Here is a 21,400-nt window from a genome sequence, read left to right as displayed (position 1 = left end):
CATGCACATTTCCTTAAGCCATGTACACCTCCCAAACAGAGTAAGAAACCTGTTATTTTAACTGGGTGGGCTCCCCAAAAGCCCAAGAATTCAGGTAAGCTTTCAGTGACCATAAGTAGGTCTTTGACACTGGATTGGCAGACTTGATCCTCAGAGAGTACACAGGCATCTCCCCTCACTGAAGCCAAAGGCAATTAGTGTGTCTACAAAGCTCTGGATGTTGTGCAGCTTCACTCCACCCCTCAGTAACACTGGCTGTGGCCTGAGGAAAACGATGACTATTTGTCCCTTCCCATGGGACACCAACTACTCAACCCTGTGGCTGGCAGGTAACCAGATCTCCTTTTGTCTGAAGATGATCAGACCCTGCTTTGCTCTAAGCCTGACTTGATAAACAAGAAGAAATGTACCTTACTTGCTGTATACACACAGAGGTGCTGGAAATCCTGCAATATTTCAGTAGGGACCTTCCCTACGCACTGGATGAGCACCTTACAGCTCTCTCTCTTTAACAGAGTCTACCATCATAAACCAGCAAGGAATGCCAGCCTAAGTTCCTGCAATTTTCACACATTCCCCCAGCTCACAGTACCCACAGGCCCTAAATTGTTTCCCCGTGGCTTTAAAGAGGCTGCCACCTACACTGTCCCACAGGAAACAGAGCGAGGTACACATTCAGCTCTGCCCTGCTCAGCAACCTGGGTGCTAAAACACCATCCTACAGGGAGCTGCTGTCTCTGCTTTCTGCTAGGACTAGGTATCAAACACCTTCTTCTAAGGAGCAGGTAAGAGTTTGGTGGCTTGGTTCTATTATTCTTCAACTTACCTATGGGACAGAACATCCATAATACCTCAGTACAAAAATCCTTCCTGCCTACAGAGATTTGAGCACTCCCATGCTTCCTTACTAGGATGAAACCACCATGCTGGTATGAAATCATCTTGCACTGAGGTAGCTCCATGTTGCAAGGAGCTGAGTACTCTCTGGGATTGAAAACAATGGTAAAAAGCTGAGCAGCAAAACCCATTTCCTCAGAAGCAATGAAACCTGGAGTGCAGATCCTGCTCCAGGAGATGCTTTGGTAAAGGACCACCGATACAGCTTGATCTTACAGGGAGAAGAGTCTGCAGTCTCAAGGCAGGGAAGGCAACTAAACCTTGGCCTCTCCTTTGTAGGCAACGCCCAGCTGTTGAGGATCTGCTAGTAGCCACCTGTGCAGGTGAGAAGCGACTTAGTGCAGTGCTAAGCACGCTCTCAGCAAGGCAAATCCTCATCCTCCCACCTTACCTGTGCTGTGACTCCCCCAGCCCAGAGCCATGAGGCAGGTGCTCAGCATCCCCTGCCACAGGGCTCCCTGCTGCCCCTGGGCATCAGTGTGACCCGATACCTGCCAAACCAGGCCTGAGTCCATGGCTGCCAGCGATACCTGTGAGCAGTTGTCTCACTGTTTGAGGATGCCCTGCTTGTTGTGGGAGAGCCATGTGAGCAGCCTGGTCCTCACAGACCTTTCTTCTGCGGCCAGTTATCATTTCCCACATCCCGACAGCTCCCTTCAAGTCACGTGCCCAGCAGCTGTGTAGGCCCCTCCACCCCTCCACAGTGAAGGCCAGGGCCTCAAGTTACTCAAGGAAGATGCAGTAATGAGAGGAAGAAAGGTGCCTTCTGCTACGTGATTGCTGAGAGGAGAGTGACTCATTCAGTTGCAGGGGCAGGCAATTGGAATGCACAGCACATCTCTTCATTTAAGGAGGAACCTACCTTAACCCCTTTGCAGTTGTGTTTATTTAGTAACAGTGATGGAAGCGATCGCAAGAGGAAAGTCAGTGTGTTCTAAGGTGCCAGTTGAATATGGTTTCTTAAAACTAGTCCCTTAACCCTAAAGACTTAGTTGCACTAATAAACCCAGAAATACAGGAGAATTGGGTTTAATGAACTGGACAACAGACCAAAGGAGACCTCCTTGCGCTGAGCTGCTTCTCAACAGGAACAGAAACTGCCTTAATATAGCAGCTAGGTTGTGTTGTTTTGTTTCAAAACCCTCATCAATGCAGTCTTTCACATGCTCATTTGTCTCATTTGAGGTCCTGACTATTTCACCTTCAGCTGTCGTTAGAACAGACATCTCCATCCTGTCTGGCCAGGAGCCTGGAATCATCCTCACAGCCTTGGGTTAGTTGTGATACCTGATGCTTGTAGGACACACATGGCTCAAGTGAGTGAGATGGTGGAAGCACATTAATCCAGCAGGTACTCAGGATCCCAAAGTAGATTTAAGGAGTGGGATCAGCAGCTCTAAATGCAACACTCAGCCTTGCTTTTGAGCTAAGGGTAAATAAAACAGTAGTGCTGCACAGTCACTGTTCACATACTGCACAGGGAAGAGATGCCTGCTGAGATTAAGGTGACAAAGAGGTTTCCCATGGTTAAATAACAGGGGACTCTCTGGGCAAATGTTTACTATGCCAGCCTAAGGGAAAAGGGATCAGTCTCCCTTCAGTAAACTCTGCAATGGAAGCAACTGTAAGCAAGTAAGTGTAAATCAAAGGCGAGTCACTAGCACTTTATCTTAATACAAACTTAGAACAGCAACTTGCCCTTGAGATGAACAATAGCTCAATTAATGACAACAGAATAATTTTGCACAGAGAAGCAAGAAGTGAGATTGCAGGCAGTGCTGCATGCACCAGGACTTGATAGCTGCATGCACTTGTCCTACTTCAAATGGTAAATTCCAGATACACCTCCACGTCAGACAAGCTCTCTACCCCCCACTGGGCTACAGAAAGTGTTTTAACCAAAAAGCCAAGAAAGGAAGTGTCTGGGTGCTGCAGCAACTGTTCCCTTGGATTAAGAGGGGAAAAGCACACAGCAGGGACAAGCAGAAAGAATGTACCTATAGATATGTACATATACCACAGTGCTGTAATTTTTGTATGTAGCAGTAATGTAAATAAATGTATGGTTTTTATAAGACACATATTATAAAAATCTATAAAGGCATATTTTTAGTAAAAACAACACTCTACTACTTTTGTAAATAGTTCTCTTCAGAATAAAACTGATCATTTATACGATACTGTCTCAGTTCTGAAGTCACTGCTTATCTTGCCTAGCTGCAAACAAGCTCACTTCTTGAATTGCCATCGTAACAACTAGCAGCATCTTTAGTATCTCACCATCCCAGGAAGCTCAGCCACATGAAACACTTGCACATGTACAGAAGAATGTGGAGAAAGAACATTTGAAGCACGAACATCTCCTGCCACACAGGAAAGTGGCAGGGCAAGCTTGTCAACTTTCACCTTCCAGCCCTTTGCATCCTTCCCTGCCCTCTTACAGAGAGATGTTCAAAGGTTGTCGAGCACAGAGATGGACAGTGAAACACCTCCAGCCTGCTGCAGTTCAGACCACCTACCTGTCCTCAGGACTCCCCTCTGCAGACACACCAGAGCAGCACAGGAGAGCCACCTTCCCAACAATCCTCACGCTTCTCCAGGAGGGAGGACTTGCCTTCAATCACCTGATTGTGTGTCAAGAGCAGGGAGGTGGATGCTACAGGCAACAAGCAGAGTGGTGGTGACAGTTCCTGTCCAGAAGCACGTACATTCACTGCCAGAATGGAAGAGAGACTCCAGATGCTTTTTAATCAGCTCAAGGTCTGAGCCCCACTGCCTTTGAGGAGCAGCTTCCAAAGCTTGCTCGACATGTTTTGTAGAGTAAAGAGACAAGAGATTCCACCAAAATCACAAGCACCTCACTTTCATGTAGAAATAAGGTTACCAGTTCCAACCTACTCTCATTAGCACTTAATTAGCAGCTGAACATCTGAAAGCATTGATTGTGATTTTGCCAATATCCCCTCCCCTCAACATAGAGCAGAAGAGCTCACCCCTAGCTTGCCACCCTCCACCTCCAGATACTGGACAGCAGAGGAAATAGACCCTCAAAAAAAAAGATTTGGCAGCTTGTAACCTTTATTTTTAGTTTTTTAAAATTATTTAAAAAGCATAATTAGAAACTTTCATTACAGAAATAATCCTAGCAAACCAGTTAGACATTCCATTGCTCAACATTTAGGAAACTTCACATCAGCACCACTAGAGACACAGTCCCCACCCCTTCCAATTGAATAGTCAGTGGCAAGAGCAGAGAGAGAACTGCTCCTCTACAGCCAGCTCTAGGAAAAACCATTTTTAAGATTCCCACTTTAAGCCAGGAGGTTGGACACCCGGAGTGGCGGAGTTCAAGCCACGGCCACAAAGACCTGGATTCAGAGAGGACCAATCTTTCCACATAAGAGAACAGTCCAGGCTTGGGTGCACCATTTCCTCATTTTATTGCATCATTTCCAGTAAATTCAGACATTTTCTTGACTTCTGCCTGTAGGAAGTCACTCCCTCCTGGATCTGCACACAGGCCACCATGAGAGCCCCAAAGTAACACTCCTGGGCCCTTGTAATCCAGACGTGGCAACCGCCACAGGGCAGCTTCATTTCAACAGGAAGGCTCTGAGGACTGGCCCAGGTCCTTCCCTGTGCACACACCACATTTGACACCAGAAAGCAGACAGGATGGACTGGTGTGACTTGAGCCACCACCCTCCAGAGCCGCTCGTCTTACAACGCTCAGAGCTCACACACCAGCGGTACCGTCCCAGCTCTTTCTTGTTCTTGGGTTACCAATGAGAGATATGTGAAGAAAAGAGATGGGTGAAGGCAGCTGGACACAAACTCCCAGCACCTGAACTGATTAAAAGTGTTACACATTCATCATCTGCATTTTTTTTAAAAAGTCTTCAAGGTGATTGTGACGTGATTGTATGATCAGGGCTTTTGCCACAACCCATAACATCTAAAAAATAACCCCAAAACGCAGGCAAAAAACAAGTGACTCAAATTTAGCCTCTCCTGGGGGAGGGGGAGGAAGGGAGAAGTGGCCGATTCGAAGCTCATGGACACTGGTGAATCACATCCTACCAAACTAAGGCCAGCAATTCCACAGGGCCGCTGGCTGACGAACTGAGTACATCCACCTTCGAGGTGTCAAAGTCAGTCACACCCTCAGTGCCTTTTAGCCATTTCAATGACAAACATCCTTGTTTATTGTTATTATTTCAGCAATTTTTCAGGTGCTGAGCATGTCCCTTCAGCCCAGACGCTTGATATTTTAGTTACACATACATACTCTCTCCTCCTTTAATTACAACTATTCGGGCTGACGAACTGAGCCCTCATTTTCCCAGAAAAGCCAGCAAGGGCCAGGAAAACATTGCTGAGCACAGCAAGACCAGTTTGTTTCCAAGGGTGATCCTCCACCACCACATAACCCAAGCAAGCAAGCTTTCCACTTCTTCACACTAAAGAGCAGTCCTCCCTTCTAACAGAAGAATCCTGGGAAGGATTTTGCTTTCAGATATCAACCCAGAACAGCTGGACTTATTTCCATGCCTTTTCTTACTCAAAATAAAAAGCTTTGCCACCAAAATTCACATTCAAGTTCAGATCACCTATTTGTGGACAGGGCAACGTGGAGAAGTTAGGGTGGGGTTTTTTTGGCAGAATCACATGGTTTTTGTTGTTCTCAAAAGAAAAGGAACCCACATTTAGGACCCTGACAGAACCAGAAGCAGAGGTCAAAGGAGTTAAACTTCGTTTGTCTGGGTTTTTTAAAAAAGAAAAAGTTTTATCCCACTTCTGCAGGTCGGTTTGTTTTTCTGTATCTTGATACAAACTAAAGGAGAGCACAGGTACAGCTGGGCTGCAGCACAAGGAGGTGAAACCCAAGGACCCAGCCACAAACCCGGATCATGGCAAACTGAAATTCAAGGCCCCCAGCAGCAGCACCAGCTGCAGCCCAGGGGCTGGTGAAGTGAAACCCCAGGCTCCAACAGCCAAGCCTGCAATCCTGGTACCTAGAAAAACAAAGCCCACGCCCCAGTAAAAGCCTGGGACTCCAGGTGAAGCCATAGGCCCCAGGGGCACCAGTTGCCAGCCTGGAACCCAACAGAAATGAAGCCAGAGACCCCAGGAAGCAGCTGCTGCCAGCCTGGGGCCAAGTGGAATTAAGAACTTTGCACTATTTCTTTAAAAAGATGAACTCTGCAGTCCATGATTGGTTGACATTAAGAAGGCGTAAGCCAAAGCGACAACAGGGCGGCGAGGCTGGTTAAAGCAATATACATTATATACAAACTCTTGGGTTAATTAGTCCACTTGGTAGGCAACGTCCTTTCTTGTCTACAAGGCGCACTGGAATGAGCAGGGGAGGAGAGGGGGGGGCAAGATTCCATCCGCTACCTTCTTGGCACTGCAGTGGTAAGGTGCCAGCGCCTCTTGATAGAAAACATGGAGGAAAAAGTAATCTTTAAATAACGGCACAAAACTGAGCGAGTCCTCCCAAAACCTGCTGCCCCAGTGGAACTGCCCCAGTCGAGCTGGAGGGTCCGATCTGGCTGAGAGCAGAGTCTCTCTGCAGCAGGGAAGGGGCATTAGCAGCACCGCTTCTTCCGTTTACTGTTCTTCGTTAGCTTCACCACATCGTTCTGTTGCTGCTGTTGCTGCTTTGCTAAGTTCTCTTTCTTGGCTCGCAGGACTAGCTCTGTAATGCAATTAAACATCTGCAAGAGAAACAGGCAGGTTCAGACCACCCAGGAACTCGGACTCGCTTTTGGGGGAGAGTGGCTTCAGAAGGAGTAGTGTCCCCTTCTCTAGGTGTTTCAGTAAGCCACGTGGAAATGCAGCATCTCCCCGACCCACTCCCAAACTAAATCAACAGTCCCTCTATCCCCTTTCCCAGACCAGTAAACAGAGACAGGTTGGTTTGGCAGCTGAGGCCAGGAGTGAAGACAGGCAGCCCTCCCTCTCAGAAGCATCCACCTAACGATGAGTCTTTCCTGAGAACACACCCAGTATGTCAGCATCACAGAGCTTGTGACAAGGAGGGCTCCTTCATTTTGCTTCCCCGACTTTTCCAGACACAGTTAAATGTCCCTCCTTGACCCCTCTTCTACAACCCCTCTGGGCATCCTGTGCCAGGGTTGAACGACCCTCACGGTACAAAAGTACTTTCTCTTGGTTCAGTTCATTCCTATTGCCCCTTGTCTCCTGCCACTGCCAGTCTCCCTCTTCTTTATATCATCCCTTTAGATAGTTTAGTTAGTTACACTGATGAGATCACCCATGGACCTCTGTGAATGACTTGCTACTATGAGCTACTTCCTCACAACCTACACAAAACATTTTCTCTTTCTTCCTCAATGGGAAGAAGGCGACTCTTACTCTTTCCCAATCCATTATCCCCACACTGGTTTATCTGTGCCCTTCCATGTGTTGTATTACCTCTTCCACATTAATATTTTCTTTGGCGCTGGTCTCAAACAATTGGATCTCCATCTGCCCAGCAAATTTATAGGCATCTTCTGTTTCTACCACTTTTCGCTCTGGGTCATCATTTTTATTCCCCACTAAAAAGGGAAATAAATAATTAATAAAAAACCCACATTAGTTTAATACTTCAGCAGGTCAGCACAAGATAATGCACCTGACTAGAAACTTACCTAGTATCCTGCAGACATCGTCACAATTTTGATTAATTTCATGCAACCACCGCTTTACATTCACAAAAGATTCTGCACTGGTTACATCGTAGACAACAATGACCCCATGTGTTCCTCTGTAGTACCTGCGGAGCAGGAAGAGACAACAGATGTTAGCTCAAGCCAGGCATCCCCTCCCCAGCTCTCTCGCCTGCACTCAGCTCTGCAAGACTCAGAACAAACCCCCACGTTGCAGCAATCAAGTGCCCCCATTTTCTTCCCACTGGGAGTCATTTAATTCTTTTACAGCCACTAGATCACATGCTATTCCTGTAAGACTGAGCAGAGCTCACTGCTCACCTGGTCTACACAGGTAGGTTTCAAAGTCCAAAGACTGCCATTTACATCCTTGTTCAGGTTTTCAAGATGTTCAGAGATAAATGCTGTCTTCCTCAACAGGCAGTGGTGCCCTCAAGATCAGAGTGTCACAGAATCCCAAGGGTTGGAAGGAACATCGAGGGATCATCGGGTCCAACCCCCCTGCCAAAGCAGCTCCCCAGCTCATATTGCACAGGCAGCATCCAGAGGGGGCTGGAATATCTCCAGAGATGGAGACTCCACACCCCCTGGGCAGCCTGTCCCAGGGCTCCCTCACCCTCACTGGGGAAAAGTTCTTCCAAATGTTGGAGCAGAACTCCCTGTGCTCCAACTTGCAGCCATTGCCCCTTGTCCTGTCCCCGCAGACACTGAAAAGGGTCTGGTCATTTCCCCCTGCATCCCATGCTTAAGATATTTATAAACATTAATAAGTTCCCCCCTTAGTCTTCTTTTCTCCAGGCTGAACAGTCCCAGCTCACTCAGCCTTTCCTCACAGGGGAGATGCTCCAGGCCCTTCATCTTTGTAGCCTCATCTGGCCTCTCTCCAGGAGATCCCTGTCCTTTTTATCCCAGGGAGCCCAGAACTGGACACAACACTCCAGGTGGGGCCTGACCAGGGCAGAGTAGAGGGGGAGGATCACCTCCTGTGACCTGCTGACCACATTCCTCCTGATGCCCCCCAGGATCCCATTGTCTCTCTCAGCCCCCAGGGTACACTGCTGGCTCATGGCCAACCTGTCATCAACCAGGACCCCCAGGTCCTTCTCCACAGAGCTCTTCTCCAGCAGGTCATCCCCCAGCTTGTACTGATTCCAGCAGTTATTCCTTCCCAGGTGCCAGACTCTCCACTTGCTTTTGTTGAATCTCATCTGGTTTCTCCCTGCCCAGCTCTCCAGCCTGTCCAGGTCTCACTGAAACACATCCTCACAACTGGCTGCGTTGCAAACCTTCACATTACACAAGCCACATCAAGCTTCTGCAGTAACTGTTATTTGTGAAAGATCACTTACAGGCTGAAATTCCTGCAGACCTCCAAATATACTCAACCCTCAGTCACAGTTCTCTTGTGCTCACTAAAATTTCTGCCTTGTTGAGCGACTGTGTTCTGATCACACCTTCCTACTCAACAGATCGACTCCATATGTGCATTCAACGCGCTCTGCTACCTTTAGCCATGAAAAATAAGCTTCATTTCAGCTTCTTCCCATTAGTCGTGGCCAAGCAGCACCTTTAAGGATGATGAGCAATTCAGATATGCAAGAAAAATAGCTGAATTCAAGTTCCAACATTAGCACCTGCATGAACCTACTGAAGGCAGGCAGCATGTGCCCCAGGAGAATGTTACATAAAAGGCATGCTCCTCCTTCTCAGTTTTCAGCCACATCCACAGGGCTACCAGGCATTGGCTCTACTGGAAATTAGGCAGCTTTGACCAAAAAAAGTAACTGAAACAGTTAACAGTGAGGTCTTTTCCAGCATCCAGCCTTTATATCGTGTGTAGGTTTACTCTCTCCCTTTCATTTCCTCCTTTTTCTTATGATCAATATTAAGATAAAACAAATTGAAGAATTCAGCATACCAGACCCAAGGATTTCCCCTCAAATTGTGACAGCATTTCTAGAGCTCAGTCTCTTACCACAAGTACCTCTTGCAGCACCATCCCTTCCACTGCACTTCAACGATGTCCACTGTGACCACTCTGTTTCTCTTTGATAATTTATTTCAGCTGAGTGAACACACCCATGAACTTCCAAAGCCTTTTGATGGGACCCAAACACACTACCCCAGAGAGGATCTCAAAGCTTCAGCTCGCTGCTGCTGCTGCTGCACTTGAACAAGTCACTGTCTCTTCCCCACCTTTAGCTTCATCATCCCTTCTGTAACAGGAGCCTTTATAAGGCATCACAACAGCCTTCCACAGACAGACAGACAGGCCTGTATCACACACAGACAGCACACAGCTCCCCCACTCCTCTCCTCTCCTCTCACAGTCACTCTGTAGGGATGGTCACTGACAGCAGTGCTCCTGTCTGATACTGCACGTGCTCTGCAGAAGTACGAGCTCACTCCCTACTGCTCACCTGGGCTCTTTCAGAAGACAGTCAAATACTTCTTCCATGCCATGTTTTAGCAGTAATTTATGCTGTACATTCACTTTCCTTGGCAAGAACTAACCCAGGTAAGAATTATTTATTCCCAGCCCATGAGAGATCCTCTACTTTCACAATCAGTTCCTGTAACAGATTAAAAACTTGTTACAGCACTGTGCTTGTGCTTTACTTTGTTAGGAGCTCAACTCCATCTCAGATCTTAGATCCTTTAGAGGAAAAAGGATTCCACAGCCCAATCTACATGGTACAAAAAAACAAACCCACCCTCTCCTGACACAAACACGTTCTGCAGTTTTTGATGAACTCTGGTTTGTGTCACAGCATCAGAAAGGGAAAGATCTCTGATCTGATCACGCACACCTGATCAATAAGTGATCCTCAAACTCTCCCATATCACCAAACAGCCTTTTAAAATCAGCAGCCCTCAGGCTGACCTGCCCCACGCTCCCAGCAACACATTTGCACAGACAACACTCAGCCTTCAGAGCCGCAGCGGTTCAGTTCCACCTACGCGAGCTGCTTCGCTCTGCTGCGCACACCACAGAACCCAGCATCCCAGTCATCAAACCACAGGACCCAACACAGCATCCCACAGCTCCAACCTTGCCCATATGTCTAGGTTTCCTTTTAAGCAATGCACAGGATGGTAAGGAGTAGAATAACATGCACCTTGCACACACAGATCCCGCTCCTGACACATCCTTAGCAGAGTTGTCATTCATTCCTAGGGATGAGGACTGTGGGCTGGACCAAGCAGCACAGCTCACTGTGGCATTCAGACATTCAAAACGCTGCAGGGGCTGGGAGCTCCTGCCACAAAGCACTAATATTGCCAACCACCTCATCAGAAATACCTGCCTTTGTGGCAGACAGCAGCCCCTGACTCCTGCAGAGTTCCTACCAGCACACACTGCTTCTATTTTTGGAAGGGAAAAATCGCCTGGCACATCGTTCTAGAAAGGTTGCCAACCCCTCATCTACTCTGAAATGTCATCTTCTCCCCTAGCCGGCATTACCTTTTAGCAGCCCTAGAGATAAGACCATGACTCCCTTTTATTCTCTAACTCTTTAGTGCCATAATACACACTTTGCTCAAAAAGCCACTCATGCTGTTTTCTGTCATTTGCCAGATACAGCCTTGTGTCCTAGATAACATTTCAGGCTTACCAAGTACAGCAAAGATTCTCCAACCACAAATGCAGGACAGTACTAGAAAACAAAGTCTGGTTTATGCTACCCCATACCTCAAATTTCAGAATGATGCAGTGCAGAAGAGCTTTTATAACAAGTTGTAGGCTTTGGTGAGTGAAGAACAGATGGGGCTTTTTGGCATTCAGGGAGGAGTAGGTGTAAATTTTGTGCTTTTGGCAACCAAGAGGTAGTTGAGGCTTTGACACCAGGGAAAGAATGCCTTCTCTTCTTCCCAGCCACATCTTAGGGGAGATGGAGACCACAGGAATGACAGAAGAGAAGAAATTAGGTTCTCAATCTCAACTTCCCATTCAAGGACTAAGTAACTGATGCTAGCTGTCCTCTGTACCACAGGCACACTCTGACAGGGACCCTACAAAAGCCAGTACCTGCTACTACTCCTAACAATACATACATTAATGAAACACAGAAAATAAAGAACAGTTAATCCTATTCAGTGTCCACAAAAGTATCCCAACTGAGGTGAAAGACAACCAGACCTGACCTGTATACAGCCTTGGATATTTGGTAGTACCCTACTATCTTCCTTCCACATGGTTGGAAACACTGCCTAGATCTAAAGGCTTTACATCTAGTCTTGGTGTGGAAAAGGTTTAGGAATGCTAACATTTAAGTTGAAATAAGTTACAGAGTGATACCTAAAGAAACTTAAAGACATAAGCTTATTGCCTTTGAAACATTACCTAGTAATACTGCAGACTTGATACACAGAAAGTCTTCAGAACTGGTTAGCCAGTTCATCGTGCCCTTCAGCCATCCACATTCTCCCCTCACATTCCTGAAGGCAGCCCTCCAAGCAAAGGAACATTTTGCCATTCACTGTGGTGCTCCCTGCTACTCAATACCAGTAGGGATGTTCTCAGGTTTCCTCCAGTAAATGCTTCCCAGGATTAGCATCTGGAGTTAGAACCACCAGTTTCATGAAGCATGAAGCCAGATGTAGAAGAGACAGAGTGTTATTGAATGTGTCAGTTCAGTGGGGTACATATGTTTGGTTTTCCAGGAAAAAATCTACCAGCCAATGTGAAAGGTCATTCCTCTAATCCAGTATCTTTCTTAATGTTTCACTAGTTTGTAGCATACCTGTTTCTTTGGTTTTCATTCATCTAGAATTCCAGCCCATACCAGAGATGACTAATAATAACCTGTTCTCATTCTCAACACTTTTTCAGGCTGCTGGAAGCACACCTATCATCACAGGGCAGTTGATCAGTCTTTTGACCACCATATCTGGTTTACAAGACACAGCAACTCTATCTTCTCAAAAAGCTTATCCCTCTTTTGAGACCATTCAACACAATCACATGGCAGAAGGTCTCTCTGCTACAGCTATTCATCCTGAGCTAGCATCTAACAACTATTATGTAAAGCTTAAATCCTAAAATCACAGTCCTGAATCAGGCCAGACTAGTCCTATCTACCAGAGCAAGTCAAGTACAGGGACTGGTTGTTCATGCATCTTAAGTATTCCTGTTATTACAGGAATTGGCATAATGCATCTCTGGTGAATTTAAATCAAACTCAGAGTCTGGGTGACTTTCTATGCCAACCAGATTCACACAACTTGGCCTCTCCTCCCACTAGGCACCAGCTATCCCAGTACTTTCACATTTAATAGACAGTAAAACCAGTTGCTGTCTTTTACACTTCCCCACCAGAAATTCTGATCTAGTTTAGTGTCCTTGAGTTTCTGTAGAATGTTCCAGATCAACTTGATTTCTATTCCTTAACAGTTTTATTCTGTTTTCCATTCTGTGGCTATAGTCAAGTAAAACCAAAATAGAACAACCTTTTAATGCTTCCCAATTTTCCACTATTAACTTCCCACCACCTCTACCATTTTGCATCTCTAGGTCTACACAGCAGTCCTTCCAACTTATTACTGTTATTACCAGATGGGCTCTAATTTCAGGCTTGCTTGCCAGGCTTGGCTCAACATCAATTTGAACTCTACATTTAACTGTAAAGGGACTTCCTGGCCTACAGAAACACCAAAGGAACACCTTTTTGTGTTCTTAACCTCAATCTAAACCTCAATCTAGCCAGACTAGACAGAGACTACTACATTGTTGACAGCGCACTCGCACTCCACCCATGATTTTGTAGCCAAGCTCATTCCTAAGTACTAGCATGGTAACTGACTTGTCACTCAGTTTGGGGTAAGCAAATCAGTATTACTTTGCCAATAAAATAACTTTTTTTTTTTTTTAAAAAAGAGATAGAATCCCTTTAAAACCTGAATCCATTATCTCCTGTTTCTATAGGTGGGATGTTTTGGTGCAGAGCACCTCTTGAAAAATGCCAGCAAATGCCAGACAGTTCCAGCTAGCCAACCCAGCACAGCAACATAACCAGCATTCCCAAAGTGTTTTCCTCAACACTTCAAATGCACTCGGACATGGGAACGTCTCTGCTTAAAGTGACACAAATCTTTCCTCCCTCAGCATGGGCAGTTCTGTAACTACTTCACTAGTGGTCAGGCAGGAAAGCTGAGGGCTCTGCTTCCCCAAAAGGAAAATACACGTTGGTAAAAAGCCATGCAGAAGAAAGTAGTAGCAGAGTTCCACCAGGTCACAGCACAAACGCCCTCGAACCATTTCAGCTTCTCCATTTTCAATGTCAATCAAGTGAAAAAATGTACATAAAGCACCACACCAGGGCTGCTCTGTGCTATTCCTGCTCACAAAAGGAAGCCTCCTTTCCTGGCATTCCCCATTCAGTGTCGGACACCCTGGCTTTCTAAACTAGCTGGCATCAGCCCCGTGAGCCAACGCTTATTAACACGGCTCCGAGTCGTGTCAGGGAATCTGAAAACAGGAAGGCCATTTGCTGACTCAGCACTAATTGGGGCACTGTGCACACAGCTGACAGGAGCCACAGCAGTGCGTAGTGTCCTCCCCCTAGCCACTTCCTGCCCCATGCTGCCTGCAGCACTGAAACAAGAAGTGATGTCACACACAGGAACCCTCCAAGAGGCAACTGAGGTTTTTTTCAAGCTAAACACTGCAGAAACAATGGAAGCAATCCAATAATATCCGTGTGGAAGCGCAGAGGAAAGGGATGGTGCACACATCAGGTTCAATTTTGCCACTGCTAGCTGTTTAGCCATAACACAGACACAACCAACACCATTATTTGTACATCTGAGTAAGTTAACCAATACATGAGCTGAAAACAATCCTCCTCTCCAACAGAGGCCAAAAGAGAAGTCAGTGATGAAAGACCAAGTGAAACACTTAGGTCTTTCAAGAACTTTATTTCTTTTTTAAGTACCCAAAGGAAACAAAACTTCCGTTTCCAAGGGTATTTCTCCCCTCCCCCAGTGCCCTGGTGAGCAGTCCCACCTTTACTACAGTTTACTAACACATGTTATTCTTAGTTCCCACCGCTGCGGCCCTGGGTGTGGTTTCTTCAGGAACAGGAAAAGCTGTGCACACACTGTTCAAGAGGACAATGAGCACCAAACTGAACTCAAACCAAGGAAGAGGTTAACTTCATGTGGGCAGCTGCTTCACGCAAAGAGAGCCACTAAAATGCATCTGTCCTAAAAGAAAACTCAATATAGGAAATCCTACTCTTCAGTCTCAAAGCTGTTCGTTGGTTATGTGACACTGATGGATGGTTTGCACTCTGTGTTTCTGCAATACCTTCAATCAGGCTCCTCAGACAGCCTTCAGAGACAAGGGTTTTGGCACATGCAAAACAGTGCAATAACTGTAGTTGTACTGTTTTGAAACTAGCAGCAGAGGAATAAAGCAAAGTCATGGTGGAAATGCCCAGAGGAGGGAGGAAATGTGAAATCTCAGTTTCAAACCTAGACACCGAATCACCACCACTATCAGTTCTAAGCCAGCCCCAGAGAAGTCCCACCATACAGACAGCACAGCTATCATTACCTCACCTACCACAACAATGAAATACCTAAACTGTAACTTTAAACTACCAGATCCATACACTAAACTAGGTATCACAAACCCAGCCACACTCACGTTGATGTGATAGTCCGGAAGCGCTCCTGTCCAGCTGTGTCCCAGATCTGCAGCTTCACCTTCTCTCCATTGATCTCAACTGTCCGGATTTTAAAATCCACTCCAATTGTGGTAATGTAGCTGCCTGAAGGGAAAGCACAGGTAAGTGAGAACCTAAGTCTTGTTTATTGTGGATGTCCCAAAGCACACTCCTCAATGTTATTTGGCAGTAGCTCTCAGACTGGACAGGGGAACAAGGTTCTCCCTATCTGCTTGTTGTCTGAAAAGCCCTACCAGATCGTGCTGATCCACATGTTTTTATCTGCAGCCAATAGCTTTTTTTCTAGCCATAAAGCCACTTCTCCCACCCTTAAAATTTAAAACTCAGTGTTACAGAATACTATTATTCTTCTACCACATTGGTGGTCAAGAGTAAGCACCCAAATATCTCCAGAAATGGACAGTAACTATGCAAGTACCTCACTCATGAAAATCTTGAAACAAAGCTTTGCTTTAAACACTCATACAGTCTGTTCTAAGAGCATCCTCCCACTAAATTAGTTATGTCACACATCTAAGTGGTTTTAGCCACAATATTCAATCAATCTAAATCCCAAAGGGCCAATGGGAAGTCTGAACAGAATACTGCATAAGATAAAAAACCTGAGCTATTTCTGGAACCATGTCAGTATTTAAACACTGTGGCACATTCAGCTGCAAGTGGTGGTCAGACAGAATGGCTTGTATAGGCTTATACCAAGAGAAGCAAAGTTCAAATCAGAACATACTCCTAGCACAGCTATCAGCAGGTAAATGCAGAACAAGCCCTTGCCAAGCAGCAGTACTGGAGCAGACCTTGATCACTTTACTTACTGAAGCAAACAAAACACTCACCTGAGAAGGTATTATCTGCAAAACGCAACAGCAAACTGCTCTTGCCCACACCTATGACAAACAGAGACACAAATCTTTGAATACAGTCATCTTGAGCATCAGGTACAGAACAGTGTTTTACCCATTTGTTGCATTTTTAACTCCAACAAGGATTTTTCTTGGAAGATCATTTAGTACCATCCACCTTAACTACTCATCTCTGTACTCTCTGTGGAGATGTGACCAAGCACCCTGCAGTCACTCCAAGACTCAGTATGCTTCTCATAGCAGTATGAGTGTGTCCCTTCCTTCCTCCAACCCACAGCAACCTCTAAACAGCAGCTTTTGAACTCTGCTCAGGTCTAAGAAGGTCATAAAAAGAGTAATAACTAAAAGCAAGTTTACATTTGCTAAGGAAAGCTCAGAAAAATGAGTATGACCAGCTAACTAACAAGTACTCAGGACACTGCTCTAAACTACCCTGTTGAATTTCACTTCCTTAACACCACTGCTTCCCTCCCATTCATTGCACCATTAACGGCAGTGGAATTTGGACTACTCTGACAATCAGACTAGCACTTGGTACTATAAAGCTCATGTTATCACAGCCACTGTTTAACAGAAGCCTAAACCCAAGAGAGGAATTGGGAACAGCTGCTCTGCTCAGTATTGCCATCCAAAATGGGTTTGTTCACATCTAGCAGGAAGGACACAGACCTTTCTGAAGTCATAGCCTTTTGCCAAAAGGTTTCCTGAGGCATTTCTCTAGGGGCTTTGAGCAGCACTTTGTCCAGCTTTTCCTTATGTGATTGTTTGCACCCTGATCACACCCAGTTGCAGGGAAGCCTTTTTGACACCATGTCAAAGTAGAATAGTAACAAACTCATTCCTGCACACCCAACCAGGGGAATCTGGGTATCTGAATGCCTCCAAGTCCTTATCTCTGCATAACATCTCTGCTGCTAATGTCCCTTCCTCTACCATCCCCCCAAAAAGAAGTCTCCCATGGCATGAAGAGGAAATTCAGCTTCACCAGGGCGACTATCTATTAAATCTTTTCAGGTAGAAGTTATTTAAGCTACTTATTTTGATGAAATATGACTTGCAAGTTCTCCTTAATAGAAGGCCTATGCTGAGACTATACAAAACTCCAATACTGCTCAGCAGCTGGCACCTGAAGATAGCTAACCAGCAAAAAACCCCAACCAACCCCTACAATTCTGCATGATGATTCCAGTAAGGCAGGTCTCATTTGCAGAGTTCAAATCACCAGGCATCTGGAGAAGCCACACACATTTCTCCTTGAATATTACATACCTTAAAAAAAAAATGCTACTAAAAAGTGCAAAATTACAGCATGTACACTCTGCACACCTCTGAGCTAAGAAAAGGTAGCAGAACAGTTCCTGGACAGGAGACTGGCTATTTAGCAAGTGCTAAACCTGTGCAAAATACCAGTCAGCTAAGGGGAGGAAAAAAATGTTTCAGGGAGTACTACACTCCTCAATCAAGCAGCCCTGACCTCTGGCTTAGTAAAAGGAAAGTAAATGCTGGAACCCACAGACTTGTCAGATCACACCACCTCCTGAAAACGTCAGCCAGCCTCAGGCTCCGCTGCGGAGCTGCATGGGCTGCACATGACCACTGCTTTGTCAGACTGTCCACCCCTGCACAGACACAGACACTGTCTTGTCTCTGCTACTCAGGCAGCTTCTAGAGAAGACAAACCTGAGCTCAGGAACTTCTACAAGCTCCCAATGACAACCATCTCACTAAACAAATGCTACCTCTGACCCGCACTGTTCTCATATAGGGAAACCACACTCTTCGTGACCCTCCACTTCCTACACAGAGTTATTTGAAGAGCTGAAAAGAGAAGGCTAGCACAGCCTCCCTGCTTGTTGAAGACTGCAAAATGAAACAAAATTTGAAAAGGCCCAGTGACTTTGCACAATCAAAACTAAAAGCAAATTTCTGTGCCAAACCAGTTTCCAAAACCCGTGTCTTACTGCACAGAAGAGTGAATTAAAGAAGCACATACAAAGCACAGATCACCTGGATTATTTTTAAACATCTAGCACAACTGAGATCACCAGCAGCTTTATTCAACAGGACCTGTTCTAAAAACACACAAACCTACTACCCTCTTGACATATCTGCACAGAGGGAAAAGCAGACGCAGACGAGGCAGAATCATCCTATCCAGCATCAGCCCACTTCCTATTGCAGGGAATAAACATCAATAAACAAGGCAAGCAAACTGTTTTAGGGAAGGAGAGACAAAGCCTTCCTGTTGAGGTTAGCAAAAAACAAAAAAGAAAAATCAATACTCAAACTACACAGTGAGATTTAATTACAACAACTGAGAACCACAGGCAACCTGACAACTCTCACACGGCTTTTTTCCTCTCACTGGATATGCTATACAGGGGTTTTGCTCAAGAAGATCCAGCTAAGAAATGTCATTTAATTGTCTAAAATAAGGACTCTTTCTCAGTTTTCACCATCCTGTTTATCTTGCCTGAACAAGTTCTGAAACTCATCAGCAAGCAACAGAGTTACTGCTCTACTCAGAATGCAGCATTTGGTTTTAATAATCCACAGGATCCCAGGAGTGCCTAGGGTTTTAAACTGTTTTGAAGCTGTTACCCCTTCTCCCTCTCCCTCCCATATTTTTTTTTGTGCAGACACATTTTAATATAGACTAAAGTATTTTTTGCACACAGCTAAATCTTCCAGAGGTGACAACTGCCAAGATCGTGCAACTGCTCTCTCACCCAAGCACAGGCCTCGCTGCATGTCAGGACCTGCTGCCTTAAGGACCACACCTCTATTAAAAGAAGAGGGTGGATGCCATCTCCTCCAGCTTATGGAAATTAAACTGTGAGCTGTTGGAGTGTTACCAACATTGAACTGAAGGCAGGAATCTTCCCAGTCCCCATTCTTACGTACGGAGACTAAAGCACCAGACACAGGCTGGGTTGGCAGGCTGTCCCTCCAGAAGTTTCTGAAACTGCTGCAGAAGAATTCTCAGGCATATTTTCAAAAACCTGTAACTACCTCTTATCCTATTTCAGGTATTTGTATCCCACACCATTACAAGTACACAAAGCTAGCAGGTCCTTGAGGACTTTTCATTTAAAAGCAGCAGGCTCCAGAACTGAGGCTTCAGGTTGAAACACTGAGTCTCAAGGAACGATTAAGATGTATTAAGGGTATTAAAACACTGCAGTTGCCACACTGGAAACAACGGTCCCTAGGGCTGAGGAGCAGCCAGCCCTTCCCATCAGTGCCTTGAACGGGCTATCACAGGGGAAGGGAATTCCCTCCTCATCCCAGCAGAGGTTAGTGGGCGCCCGCAAACACGCCGCTCCCGAGCGCCGGTGCTGCCCTGCCTAATCTCCCTGTTCCGAAGCCCAGCCAAGCTGTTTACCACAACACCCCGTGGCAGCCAGTTCCGCAGGTTCACCAGACAAACACCTGCGGAGCCCGAGCGAACGCGCCCTCTCATTCATAGCGCGGGGTCCCCCGGCGACCCGCCCGGCCACGGCCCGGCACCGCCAGCAGAGCCCCGCCGCCGGCGGGAAACCGGCCGGCCCCGCCCCGCGGCTGCGCCAGGAGGGGGCCGCCTCCCCCGCGCCACCCGGCCCGGCCCCGCCGCCGCCCTCAGGCCCCTCACGGCCCGGGCGGAGGCGAGGGGCGGCCACCCCGCCAGCGGCCTACCCCCCGCCCCCGGGCCGCGCCGCCCGCCCGCTCTCACCGCTGTCGCCGATGATGAGCAGCTTGAAGAGGTGATCGTAGTCCCTGGCCATGGCCGGGGCGGCGGGAACGGCCGCGGGCGGCGGAGCGAGCGGGGAGGGGGAGGGGGCGGCGGCGGCGGCAGCCCCGGACCGGATCCACTTCCCGAACAAACAGCCGGAACTGACAGCGGTGCCGCCGCGCATGCGCACGGCCGGCGGAGGCCGCCAGCTGCGCCGGCACCCGGCCGCGCACGCGCCCAGGCCGCGCGCTGGGGGAGACGGGCGAGGGCTTCCTCCTTCCCCGCGGAGGCCGCTGCGCATGCGCCTGCCCGCAGGTGCGGCGCCCGTTGGCCGCGGCTGCGCAGAAGGCGGGGTGGAGCGAGGGCTCGTCGCGCGCCTGGGTGGCCATGACAGGGCTGTGAGGGGCTTCAAACCATAGATAAAAAACCAACAGTAAAAGGCAGTGTCCTAGATATGAGTATCTCTCTTTAACATGGATTCAAAACAAAATATCGACATGATTATTTAATTAAACTAAGTTGATGCATTTTAACAGTAAGTTTACAATGAATTGACACAGGTATCTTGTAACATGCATGTGTCTTTCGTAAGAGGAGAGCTGTGTTAGCATTGAAGAACACAGACCTTTACAGTCAACTGAGCCTACAAATAGACAAAGGAACACAGAAATCATGGACAGTTACTAATGCATAACGCTTTTGTTATTTACAATCTAGCTACTTGTTCTAAAGATGGTTAAAGAGTAGGATGCACCTGCTTTTGAGGATCTTCTTAGGCTGGACCCAAGCACAAATAAAAGCTTGAAACAGGTGGAACATCACCACAGCAAATGGTGTCAGTGACGTTGTGAGGGTGGCTGCACACCAGAACAGGTCATCCAGGGAGGCTGTGGAGTCCAAGCTGCCTGGACAGCACCCTGAGCAACCTGCTCTACTTGGCAGTGCTTAGACCACAGGTGCGGGACTAGCTGAATCCAGGCCTATCTTCCAGACAAAACCGAGCAGTGGCCTGTGAATGTGTCTGAGAGAGTGCCAGGCAGCTTTTAAACGTTGACTTAAAAGGTAGAGACCCATATGCAGAAGGGTTTGTTGGGTTTTTTTAAAGAGGAATAAGACTATGTTTTAAGGCAGCTGTCTCCAACCAATTCTCATATCCTATTTTTTGTGCATAGAGTATCATGGTACACTTCCAGAGTAATATTTGTCCTATTTATATGCAATTCATCTGGAAACAAACCAACCCAATATGGCTAAAATAGCATGTCTGGGGTGAAGAGTATTTAGCACATAAAACTGCATCTTCTAATTACTGCTTATCAGCAATATGGCTAATGTCTGTGGGTTTAATTACAAACCTCCTTTAATCTCAACCTTCAAAACACGCTTGTCAAGTCCCACACATCCTGAAATCGCCTTTGATGGTCTCCATCTCACATTCACTCTGCAACTCATGCACTGAAAACACCACACCCTACATTTCACACTCTGCTGTCCTCAAATGGGTGATCTAGCTAACTGAGGAGCTGGAAAAAGGCTGGAGTGTTACGTGTTACTTAACAGACT

The 21,400-nt window shown here is 46.7% G+C and overlaps 1 protein-coding gene across 1 annotated transcript; it reads right to left on the bottom strand.

Annotated features, from left to right (window-relative positions):
* Positions 1-5,947: 5,947 nt before the first annotated feature.
* Positions 5,948-20,021, bottom strand: RAB35 (RAB35, member RAS oncogene family; the record flags this gene model as incomplete). The annotated part of the gene is made up of 6 exons (XM_084272120.1): positions 5,948-6,617; positions 7,339-7,463; positions 7,557-7,681; positions 15,226-15,345; positions 16,095-16,149; positions 19,838-20,021. The coding sequence occupies 6 exons, from the start codon at positions 20,019-20,021 to the stop codon at positions 6,489-6,491; spliced, it is 738 nt and encodes a 245-aa protein (XP_084128246.1). The 3' UTR covers positions 5,948-6,488.
* Positions 20,022-21,400: the final 1,379 nt, after the last annotated feature.

The sequence above is a fragment of the Gallinula chloropus genome (assembly GCF_964237585.1).
Source record: "Gallinula chloropus genome assembly, chromosome: 17".
Lineage (NCBI taxonomy): Eukaryota > Metazoa > Chordata > Aves > Gruiformes > Rallidae > Gallinula > Gallinula chloropus.
The sequence above is the reverse complement of the archived record's forward strand: the minus strand, read 5'-3'. Positions and strand labels throughout refer to the sequence as shown.